At 41.8% G+C, this 12,310-nt stretch overlaps 1 protein-coding gene across 3 annotated transcripts in view; it reads left to right on the top strand.

The window, feature by feature from the left end:
* LOC103365510 (plakophilin-4) overlaps positions 1-12,310 on the top strand; it is an 86,914-nt gene that overhangs the window by 34,497 nt on the left and 40,107 nt on the right. For all 3 annotated transcript variants that reach the window (XM_008292966.1, XM_008292965.1, XM_008292967.1), the window contains 2 exons: positions 2,747-2,859; positions 9,830-9,864. In XM_008292966.1, the coding sequence (XP_008291188.1) occupies positions 2,747-2,859; positions 9,830-9,864 (148 nt within the window). The remainder of the gene's footprint in view (positions 1-2,746; positions 2,860-9,829; positions 9,865-12,310) is intronic.

Raw genomic sequence — 12,310 nt, 5'->3', positions numbered from 1 at the left:
CTCAGTAGGGGTTATGTGTCACACAGAGGACTGATGGCTCATTTCTTCCTCTTTGTAAATCAGCACTGTGCCCACTCCATCCCTGCCCTGTTCCCAGTGTGTGCACTCTGTAAGCTTGTAGGCATGTATTTATATCAGTGATGAGGAGACATTGGGATGATCCCTGCTATTTCCTGGCGAGTCCGCCTATCAACACTGGCCTGTGCCGGGCAATAACATAATTACCATAATGGTATGAAATACAAAATATGATCTACTCAGCCACTTGTGGTTTACTGGTTAAGCACACTGCGTTCTTTAGTGTCCGCAAGAGGCACCTTAAAAAAAAAGCAAATAAAATTGAAAGAGTAAAGTCATGTGCATGCCAAATAGTGAGGGAATTTTAACTGTTTGCTTTTATAAATACACATTTTTAAGGTGGCATCTGACTGGTATGTGGTCTCTGTTTTTGTCTTGCAGACCTAAAGACAGGAGACAACTTTAAAATGTATTTTCACTCAATGGGTTTTTAAAAATGCTTAAGTAGCTCAGGTTGCAGGTCTATGTTGTCTCTATTTATGATTACATGCATCTATCGCTGTTGTTGTTGGTGTTCATTTTGCTTTATTATCTTTGCTCTGGTGCTTGTCGTGTTTTCTGTTCTCTTTTATTTTCCTCTGTGGGCTCTAAAACACTGGATCAACTGTGTTGTGTGTAAAGTGCTATATAAATACAGTTTCTCCTGGCGCTGCACAGATATTCCAGCCACATTAAAAAAAAAAAAAATGCCATTACATTAAGGAAACAGAACATAGCAGCTTTGCCTCCTGCATGCTTCCTCTCACTGCAGTCAAGCGTCACATATCCTCAACTGAGGTATGGGAGAGGTGAGCAGTGGAGGGTATAAAGCAGTAGCTGGGGGAGGGGTGAGCACAGCTTGTCTACAATGTTGAGGGAAATTTCAGTAGACCCCCGGGGGAAAACAGGAGAGTAGGTGTGAAAAGTAGGCTGGTCTTGGCGTTGTAGAGTGACTAAATTTCCTCAGACAGGTCACAAAAGAAGCTGACAGCCAGATTATGTGTGTGTGTGTGTGTGTGTGTGTGTATGTCTCGATGTGTGTATGCAGCTGGCTGTGAATGTAATTGACCGTGGTAATGGACATTACATGGTACAGCTAAGGATAGCAAGGCTAGGGTTCTTCCATCTGTGCACGGAGTTATGGTGAGCAAGGTCTTTTTGCAAGAAATAACTGTGTGCATGTACTTTTTCTACTGCCACGGTAGCGATGTAAAGGTTTGCAAATGAGTGTGTAGAGAGCGCATATAAAAAAGTATTCATCCCCCCTGGACATTTTCTCCTTTTATTGCTTTTTATAATGAAATCGTGTTTATTTAATTTCACGTTTTTGACAACAATTCACAAAAAAGTCTTTTATGTCAAAGTGAAAACAGATTTCTGTGCATCAATGTCAAATAATTAAAATATCAAAGTGATGGCATCAGTATTCAACCCATTTAAAGTGGCTCAGGTGCAGCCAACTAGTGCTAGAAGTCACACAGTTAGTGACATTATAGTATGAAGACACCCGTATCTGTAAGGTCCAGTCAATGGTGAATCAGTTCTCCACGTTATAACCACACCATGAAGACAAAAGAACACTCCAGGAAACTCTGTGAGAAGCTTATTGGAAAGAATAAGTCAGGGGATGGATGCAAGAAAATTTCCAAGTCACTTAATATCCCTCGGAGTGCTGTTAAATCCATCATTAGTGAATGGAAGGAATATGGCGCATGTGTGAATCAGCCGAGGCTACAGAGAAATGGTTCATAGGCAACAAGGTGAATGTTCTGAAGTGGCCGAGTCAGAGCCCAGACCTTAATCCAATTGACAACTTGTGGCTGATCTTGAGAGGAGCTGCTTACTTATGATCACCGTGTAACCTAACGGAGCTAGAGCAGTTTAACAAAGAAGAATGAGGTAAAATTGCAGTGTCCAGATGTGCAAGGCTGACTGACATCTATCCACACAGGGTTAATGCACCCATCTACTAAATACTGACCTGAAGGGGGTGACTACTTATGCAGTGGTGTATATACCTTAAATATTTAATCAGCTGACTTTACTTTGTCAAAATCTGTTTACCCCTTTTTAGTAAGCTCTTGTCAAAAAAAATATATTGACCGTGATTGGGTGTTGAAAAGTAATAAAAGGGTGAATACTTCATATACGTACTGTAAGTATGTCACTATTGTTCTGTGTAGAAAAGAACTTGTGTGTGCCTTATGAGTGTCATGATGCAGTGCTTGGCGCTTGAGAGCGGTGCAAGTAATGGCCTTGTTCAGGCTAGATAATTAGTCAAATGCTGATTTCTACTTAACTCCCATAGGAACAGGGCCACCAAGGCTAAATATCACCCACTGAAGTGCCGCTTATCTCTCTATGTGGGCTGGAAAAATGGCAGTGCCATATAGACTGTGTGTCTGTGTGTGTCTGTGTGCATGCATGTGTGTACCTAAGCTGCTTGCGAGGAAACATTTCCATTTGGAATTAGTTTGTTTGCTTGCACCGTCTTAAACCTCCATATTGTAGCGTTATTAACCTACATACCATGATGGAGCACAATGCAGTTGGAGCAAGATGTCAAGTGCCAACCTGCCTCCCTCATATTGACTTCACATTTGTCATATTTGTCAATAGAAATACATAAAGCTCTCTGATCTATTCCTGACCTTCAGTGCCATGTCTCTTCTCGTTATGTGTTGTGCAGGAGCTTCAGTTTGAGCGGCTAACCAGGGAGCTGGAAGTGGAGAGGCAGATTGTGGCCAATCAGCTGGAAAGATGCAGACTCGGGGCCGAGTCACCAGGCGCTGGTAGCAGCAGGTAATGAGAGGATTGCACGCACACATACACACACTAAGTCACAGTCCAACACATGGCTTCTCCATCCTTCACAGCAGTGGCCATATTCCATAGTGTAACCTTATGGCATTTTAACATCGTGATGGAACAACCCAGTGTGCTCAGATATGATTGGACCGTAGTCTAAACATGTCTCCTCCTGTTTTATTATTTTGAATTAGACAGAATTACTCCAGTGTATGTAAGCTACTCAGACATACAGGCGCACCATTTGGATATTCTGATGTGTCCTTGTAGATTCACTGAAGCTATTTTTAAGCTGAGCTGAAATTAAAACATATACATCTGTCTTTGTAGGGCAAATATTAAGCGTACGATTACCAGTGACAGCATGCATTTGTGTGTGAGAATGAGCATGATAGTGAGGTGTTGTTTGCTCAGTGAAGCACTGCTGTCGGTGTGGAAGAGCTTCTGAGTTTGCTCTCGGAACTCGTTCCCACTTCATCAGCAAAGACACTAGGCTGCCTGATCATCACACCTCAGTGACCACACATTCTGTCCTGTCTGCTGTGGCTCAGACATGTCAGGTTCATTTGTAAAAGCTCAGTATCACATGCAGTGTCCCAATGGGCTTCACAAGCAAGCATTCTGCAAAAGATGAGATGGAAAAGTATATAGACAATAGATGCGTACCATATTTCTCCTCAGAAGTTTCAATTGCATAAAATTGCTGGTGTATAGATATGTTGTTAGGACATTGTAAATGATTCGTGCACCTTGGATCATGTTTTGGGTCATGTGGTCACCACTAAGGTGTGACTGCACCCAAAGGCTTTGATGACTAATTGGTATCCAGTCATGAAGCTATACTGGGTCAGTGGGATTATGAACAGTAGGCTTCTGGCCACTAAGTGACTTCCGCTCCTGTCAGTGAAGCACTTAGTCGCCATTTGTCGTTTGAGAAGCACAGCGCTGTGAAGGTGTTGACTACTTTGGTGACATACTGGAGGCTTGATGATCACCCAAAGTTCAGTAAGGGCCCTTTGAGTACACAATTTATCTAATCATCTCAGTTTGGTTTCTTCTTTCACCGTTGCTTCCTGCAGTATTTAGAATTTTCCACTGGAATAAAAGTGGCTAATTGTCCACAGTCTTCATTTAGAGCCATTTTTATGCACCAAGGACTTGGCAGTTGCTAATGTCACTGACGCCATGTGCCACAGAAAGAGTTCCAGCTGCATTTTTCTGCCGTGCGTCTTGCACGTCTGATGGAACAGACACGCTACAATTTTAATCAGTCCAGTTGTTTACAGTGCCACATAACAGCTTACATTTTATTTGCCCGCAAAGGCATGCTGGAGTATATTTTTATGCTCCAAGTGTGCTTTTCTGTGTTGTACACATATATGGACAGAATTTGTGTGTTGAGCTCTGAGCGCTTCCTGCACACATGACTTACATCTCAATACTGAACGTGTCCTGCGTAGACACAGATGGAGCGGCTGCTGCTCTGTTAACGTGCTGCTCACGCTACATCAGGGATACTCGGTTTGCTTTGCCTGGAGGCCACATTACAAAATGACAGCAGGGCAGAGCCAGTTAGTAACAAAACAAAAATACTTACCAGACAAAGTAAATGAACATTTAAACGTCCATAACTCATCTGTCTTTGAAATTGTCTTCAAATTAACTGAGTAATAGACATTATTTAACATTTACGAGTCTGATTATTTTTATTGTGAATTAAGAAATTGTTTGCAGGTAATTTGGCATCCCGTCAGGCCCACAGGCCACCAGGCTTGATTTATGGTTCTCGGTTGAACCTACGCTGTAGCAGTGGACGGCTGTAGCCTGATATGCGACCTCCCCACAAATGTAATTACATGTCCCAGTGACGCGTGTCGTGTTTGATTTGTTCAAACAGTAAGTAATGTGTTATGAACTGTGTTTGTATGTAGCATGTTTACAATGCAAACACAACAGGCAGTATTCTACCGATGTATCTGTGTGCTGTTTTCTACGTTTTCATTGCTCTACTAATTAGCATTCAGTAACTTTGCTAAAAAAGGAAAAAAAGTTAAACAATTATGAGTTTCAATTCCAACATGATTCACTCAGTTTCAGCTGAGTAGAGACCCCGCCACTAACTAGCGTTTTGGCGGTGTATTTGCAGCGCAGTGCAACACAACAGCGCACAGATATAAATGCTGTCGTAGGCTACTTGTGCAGCCTCTTTGTAGATTCGACTCAGGGGCATCAATCAAGTTTACGTTGAGTATTATTGCTCTACGCCCTCTGTGTAAGCATGGTCTAAGGTTAACAGAGGTTGCAGCTTAACTGCATGTCTCCACCTCTGCCCTATATATAATACCTAAAATCTCTCACATACACACATGGAGGCTGCTTTTAAAGGGCTTGAATGTAGTGTAAAGAAACTGAGGTGCTGTTTGCATATTGTGCACAAATGGCCAACTGATACGCTTTGTGATGTCAGGTTCGAGCTGCGTGCACTCTTAAGTGGGCCCTAATGTATTTGGGATATATCTGGATACATGACACTTTGTTTCAACAGAGGCTGTAATGGCTCTCTGTGGTCTTTTCTGGATTTATGGTAATAAGCCCTTTGCTTCCGACAGAGTGTTGTAGCACTCTAGCCTGCATACCTGCAAAAAGTGCCCACCTACTTACTACCAGCAGCTTGCACTACTCACGATTAAGTGTCCATTTCCCCTTTTCCCTTTTTAGAGGGTGCAGGTATACAGCGACTGTAAGTGCTGCCATAAAGGTGGACAAAAATATACACTGCCAGGCTGTTTACTTTCATTTCCTCTTTGAGAAGTGCTGCTGTTAGATTTCATTTTACTGTATCGAAGCCACACCAGTGATCGTATTCAGGGATAACGGTGACATACCTGCTTTCCTGCGGTTGTTTCTTTATTCACTCAGCCAGTCATGACAAACACTTAACAGAACTGCGCCTCATCAAGATGAATTTAGGACAAGAAGCTAGAAGACCGAGCAGCTGTTCTTTACTCATTCTAACGATTCCTTATCGTGTGAAAGTGTTTTGTGTGCGAGTCGCAGTATAAAATCAACAGCCATGTCTGTTTTGTGCAGCTTTCAGCTTATTGTCTTGATTCCCTGGTTTATCAGTGACATTTAGCTGCCAAACAAAGGAGTGTTTTTCAGAGTAGTTGTCGGTGGATCAAACAAGCCAAATGCCAAAGTGCCAGTAAATGTTGAATAAGGAGCTGTCCTGTTGTAAGTAGGCGATTGTCTCCCAAAATATTTCCCATAAATAAAATAACTGATAATAGAACCAAGGCTCTTTCTAGTAGCTTGTAGTTTTATGCTCTTCTATTTTATATTACGCTCTCCATATGCCATTGCTATTCATTGTCTGTTGGTGATTTTAAAAAAGAAAAAAATACTTGAGCATTATTAGCCTGAAAGCCGGCGCCATGTACTCTGTTTTGTTTGTCACACTTAAAATAAACCTCTCGACAGCTAAGAGTTGAGTAATGGGTGAATATATAAGTCTCTCCATTTATCCAGGTTATTTATAGCCCCATCCTAACATTAACACAAGTGCACAATGTCGGTAATCCGGTGTTAATGTTTTGCGTGCTACAACAGATATTCTCACATTCGTCGAGCACATGCAAAAGCCGACACTTGTCCCACTGAGCAGCTGGGACCACCTCCTAGGACCCTATAAAGAAAACATGTAACACCATTTTCACACCTTTTTTCAAAGCCAGAGAAGGACAAATGAAACGGTTGTCAATGGATATTTGTGTGTGAAAGGAGATCGTCTTTTAAACATTGGGGTCACACTGATTGGCTCAATGGCACAGCAGGACAACAGCAGAGGTGACGGCACACACAAGGGTTTTGATTGGAGTCATTACATTTCACGACACCTCTAGAGCCGGCCACCTCCTTCATTACTATGAGCATACAGGGGGTGGTCATCAAACCTGACCTCTGGCAAAACTCCTAAAAGATGTGGCCTCCCATCCAGCCAGTCTTTCACTAGCCGAGGGGATTGATGGGAAATAAAGTGTCCTGTCGGGGGTTGGACCTGTTGTGTATCAGCCCTGGCAGTTTTACAGTCACTTCAGTGCCTTCAGCCAGCCTGCTGGTCGACATGCAGCACGCATGACGCATCATCATTATGGTAGCCATTCTTCTACTTTATCTGCCATGGTTCAGCGGAGCACAACTTGCCCAACTTCCTCTTTTTAATTGCCTGTGTGCTCATTAAAATTCTGAGAGCCGCGCTTCTTAAAGCTCATTTAGCGACACCTTAGATGGAAAAAATAGCAAGCAATAGCACCACTGAGTGCTTGATAGTAATGACCAGCAAATAGAAGATATTAAAAGAAAAGGGTGGTTACACTGCTCCAAGGTCTCCCGCTTAGCCTCTGTCTGTTATAATAACCAGCCTTGGAAAAAATGGCTCTGAGAAAGTGAATTGCTTTTTCCCTGGTCAGAAAGTATTTTCATAGCTACTTGAAATGATTAGGGGGCTGTTAAGACGTACGGTGGCTTGTGAGTCCGCCGTGCACTTTGACCTCTGCTGAGCCTTTAACTATAATCACTAGAGTGCAATGTATTTCCTGCAAGATTGCTGTAATTTACTTTTCTTTAAGTTTGAATTTACTTTAGAGTTTGCTACAGAGGATGTCATAGTTCAGCTCGTATTTCGTACATCCATCCATCCATCCATTATCCATCCATTATCTATACACCGCTTAATCCTCACTAGGGTCACAGGGGGCTGGAGTCTATCCCAGTCGACTTAAGGTGAAGGGAGGGAACACCCTGAACAGGTCACCAGTCTATCACAGGGCTACACTTAGAGACAGACAACCAAGCACACTCACATTCACACCTACAGACAATTTAGAATCATCAGTTAACCTCAACATGTTTTTGGACTGTGTGGGAGGAAGCCGGAGAACCCGGAGAGAACCCACGCTGCACAGGGAGAACATGCAAACCCCACGCAGAAAGATCCCGGGTGTCCTCACGTGGACGCGACCCGGTGGCCTTCTTGCTGTGATATTTGGTACAGAAATGAGCAATGAAATTCTGAGTAAATGGTGACCAATGACAAGTGTAAAACTAAGTACAGCAGTACTTCATTCGAGGTACGAGGAAGAAAAACTTCTATTTATCTAACAGAAAAAGGAAATTAAGAGCAGCAAATGGACTGTAACTTCTCCCTGCTTTCCCCCCTCAAAAGATTCAATACACATGGTATACATTTAGCATCAGTAGGTAGTAAAGCTCATTTGCAAAATATAGTAAAGTATATAACCATGTAGGCCATCTGCTCACATATAATATACATTAAACCACATTAATGTAGGTACAGGCATAAAATATATCATCACATAAGCTAAATGGAATGGTCGTAAATGATCAGAAGGTTGAATCTATAATATGTCAGGAAATTCCCTGTGTGAACTGTCCAAGAGATTGTTTTGTAAGGCCCATGTGCGTCATTTCAGCTGCTCAGGACATTGTGCAAGGCCACGATGTTCAGGACGCAAGATAGGTTGAACAGTGATTGTGTTAAGCTGTGATTTAAACATGACATCCAGCTGCTGAGCACGAGGAGAGACGACTGTGACACACAGGTGGGCCTTATTTGTATTTAGGTTAAAGAATTATGTGGCATCGTTTAGTTGCTTTCGAGAGCAGCTCGGTTTGTTTGTATTCTCTGTACAATAAACCTACAAGTGGACCGAAGAGTCCTGACTCCGCTCTTTTTTCTTTTTTCTTTTTTTTTTCTCCCCCAAGCGTGTCGTAATAATTTAGAATAATTCAGTGCATGTGGTAGCCAGGAAAATATTCCACCACAAGCTGCAGCCTATCATTGATGTCTGCTACATTTGTTTAGCTTTAACGTTACACAAAAGGGCCAGAAGGCAGCGTTTAGTCGTAAGTGTGTTTAGTGAATTAATCTGCTCAAGTCAACAGTAAACAAAGTCACCAAAACAGAGATAAACAACATGAAGTTGCAAACTAAAACGCTGCAATCAAAATGATCAAACAGTGTATTTATTGTACTTGTTAGATATCAAAATTGCACAAACCCAGAGCGTAGCAGAGCAATTAAGGTTAGTGACAATATGGAGATTCTGCAAATTCATTCTGGATCTTTTCAGTCGTTGTTATTGTGTCCTGGGCGGTGAATTTTATGCCGTCCTGCTCAGAGCTCACACACTGAAGTTTGATTCGCTGGGCCGGACTCCATTCATCATTAGTCACTTCACGCTGTCACTAGATTCTTTCTGTTTTTGTTGCTTGGTATTCTCCGTGTTATCCCTGAATAATAGACACAAACTGTGATCACCCTCTGGCTGCACCATTATTCTCCTGCTTTATTTGCTGGAGACTCCCTACCTCTGTGAAATTTTCTCCTGACTGGAATAAACACTGGCATGCATGTCAGGATTATGCCAGAACGTCAGGCCGCTGAGCCTGAAGACGGAGTGTTGTGAACGTAATGTTATGATCACTTTTGATTTACTTTAGGAGCTTTCCTCACATATCAGCGTTCAGTTTTAGCTCCCATCAGGTTGTATTCCATCCGTCGGCTATTGACTTAACTTGTTTGTTTTTTTAAAGCTGAATGTGAAAAACAGCTTCCAGCTCTACATTTGTAACTTTTTTGCCAATGCTCAAGCAAAACATTAGCTGACACCAGAGATACCTTTAGGTCTTGATAAACAGAGATGACAGGATTGGACATTACAACATTAAATCTTCACTTTGGCGGCATGCTCTGCACCTCTAGCTGTTTTTATCTGTAACACATTGATTACCATCTCTGATCTTGTTGCGAAAGCCCCAAGGGAAGAGCATATGAAGCCCCAAGGAGTCTCTTCTACATGATTTCACTTACATTTCATTGTGGCGTTTCTGGTTTGTAGTGCATGTATTCACTTTCCCGTCTATTGTTTTTCCCTCCACACAGCTCGTCTGAGAAGTCCCTGCCTTGGAGAACTGCAGGTATGTCAGCTCACACTCAAACATTATTCACTTGCTATTGTTTTCTTAATCAAAGCTGTTTTCTTATTATTATTTGTACCATGTGTTAAAGCATATTTAGTGTCCTTTACACTCATTGGTTTGAGTGTCAGTCTTTCCCCAGACCTGTTAGCGTAGTGGGCCACGAGGCCACCTACTTTCTCAGGGACACTTATTGCTCCGGACACCGTTTCAATACTTATTTAGGTTAGCTCTCTGCAGGTTTGAAGCAACCTGTGTATCCACTCTGTGTAGGAAGCTAGAGTACATTCACAAAGGATTCATTCATTTCCGTTCCCGTTTGAACCCCGATTATTTCTTTTTAGACCCATTAAGACCTCTAGTCAATGTTCAATAACCGCTAACAGGCATAAATCCCCCCCATTAGCTCTCATATTCTTTATTTCCCTTATGAGGTCCACTGTGAGTGATGTGAAGTGAAGTAGACAGTTCTGTTAAGTATCACCGTGATGAAGTAGCCATACACGTAACATCAGTAAGTCATAACTGCTGGGCTAAGTGCTTTTCAGTTCTCACTTAGCACGAAAAGGGGTGCGAGTGTGTGTTTCTGTGTGTACACGGAGCGCGGCACAGGCATGTTTTACATTTTCACAATAATCATTCCTAATACGTACTCTGTCAGCCATGCAGCGGACAGCCCCGGGCTTGTTCTTGTTTTAATACTTATTTAAGCTATTTCTGCCTACACAGACGAAGCAGCACCGGTGACAGGTAGCGGAAGGGTTTCTGTCTGACCCCGTCGCTCTGTGTTTGTTTAACCCACATCTTTGAAGGATCCTTTAGAGATAACCGATAATAAATTAAATTTACTAATGTCTTTCACGGCTTATTAATTGCATAGTGAAATGCTGAATTTCTGCAATGGCCATTAATCTTTTATTGTCGATCCTGTCAGAAGAGCCTACGGGGGGTTATACTTGTACATATGCACTGGGAATATTAATACTACACGCTTTTCTCATTTGCTGCTCGCTTCCCATTTCCTTGCTGAATACATTTCATTAGTGTTAGACCAGAGTTGGGGAACTAATCACAATCGCTGTTTTGCTTTGTATTGATTTCTCATTGTACTGTAGATGATAAATGATAGTCACATGTGGTAATGTACTTTTTCCAATCTAAATGAATTAAACTCTAAATGTCTGGCGCAGAGTGTAATGGGCCACACTTTCTTTTTTTTTTGGCGAGGCTTATTGGCCTCTTGAGCCTCCGTATGTCTCCGCTGTCTGGAAGATTAGGATAGAAGTGTTTCTGTAGCAACAAGTCTTTTAGCCCCAGGAAATGTCAGAGCAGTCACACCTCATGTCCACTGAGAGTAGAGGATAGACACCTCAGAATAAAAGATTTCTCTCCGTTTCTGTCCCTTGTCTCTTTTTGTTTAGCTACTTATTCTTTTTGAGGGATGCACTATTATGCTGGCAGTTCGATATGTCAGTGTCTTGTTTGAAAAGGACCCCACAGCATTTTTAATAAAAAAAAGTCACTGCAGAATCTGCATGCTTTGGAACATTGATATACAGCTTTATCTGTTTTACTAGACATTATAGCAGAAATTAAAAGAATATGGAGGGAATCCCTGCTAACTTTTGGTACAGACTGATATGTAATAGCAAATATAATCCCATTGTGAAGTGGATAATTATGTTAGATATTATTGGCTTACATCAGTCACTGACCGAGACACCTGCATTTGGATCCCACCTCACCCCTCGGATGCCTTGCAGGCACAAAAACTATAGACATGATAGTCGTTTACGTGCTTATGAATATGTATTTTCGACGTTATCAGTGTCACAATCCATATTTATTACTTTTAAAATTAACCAAGCTTGCCCACTTTTTCTCATGTGGTGTCACTGTCACAATTTATTCATAGATATTTTTCTGAAAATCCAGTTTCTGCATCATTTTCCAACACACAAATTAACTGGGGACCTAAAAGATGTTCAGGAAATACCTAAAGAAAAAATCTGTGTGAGGAAACAGGAATAAAAGAGATACGGACAAAGTTATTTTCTGTTTGGGTTCTGCTTCAGTGTGTAAACTGGGCAGCAGTGTTCTACACTTTTATCTAACGCAGTGTTAATAGATTGGAAAACCTATTAGAGGGAACAGGGTGCTTAAACAACTACTATTGGGATTACCGAAGCCAGGGCAGGCAGCAGAGATAAACGTGCAACTGTAAAATAAGTTGTAAAATTCATCACAGAGCTGTGAATGTGAGAAGTGACAGCCTTTCCTCTTCTTTAGTGTCTTGGAGGGAAAAAAGTACTCTATCCACAGTGGACATGTCATGTGTGCACAGTCAACATGAAGTTGTAAAATATGGTAATCTTAAGTTTGAATGCCAAAACCCCTGCCACACATAGATCATCTTCAGTTTATGAATAAGGCTCCTGTCTTCCTC

This window comes from Stegastes partitus, unplaced genomic scaffold (assembly GCF_000690725.1).
Source record: "Stegastes partitus isolate 25-593 unplaced genomic scaffold, Stegastes_partitus-1.0.2 Scaffold848, whole genome shotgun sequence".
NCBI lineage: Eukaryota > Metazoa > Chordata > Actinopteri > Pomacentridae > Stegastes > Stegastes partitus.
This window is presented reverse-complemented; position numbering and strand designations above follow the sequence as displayed.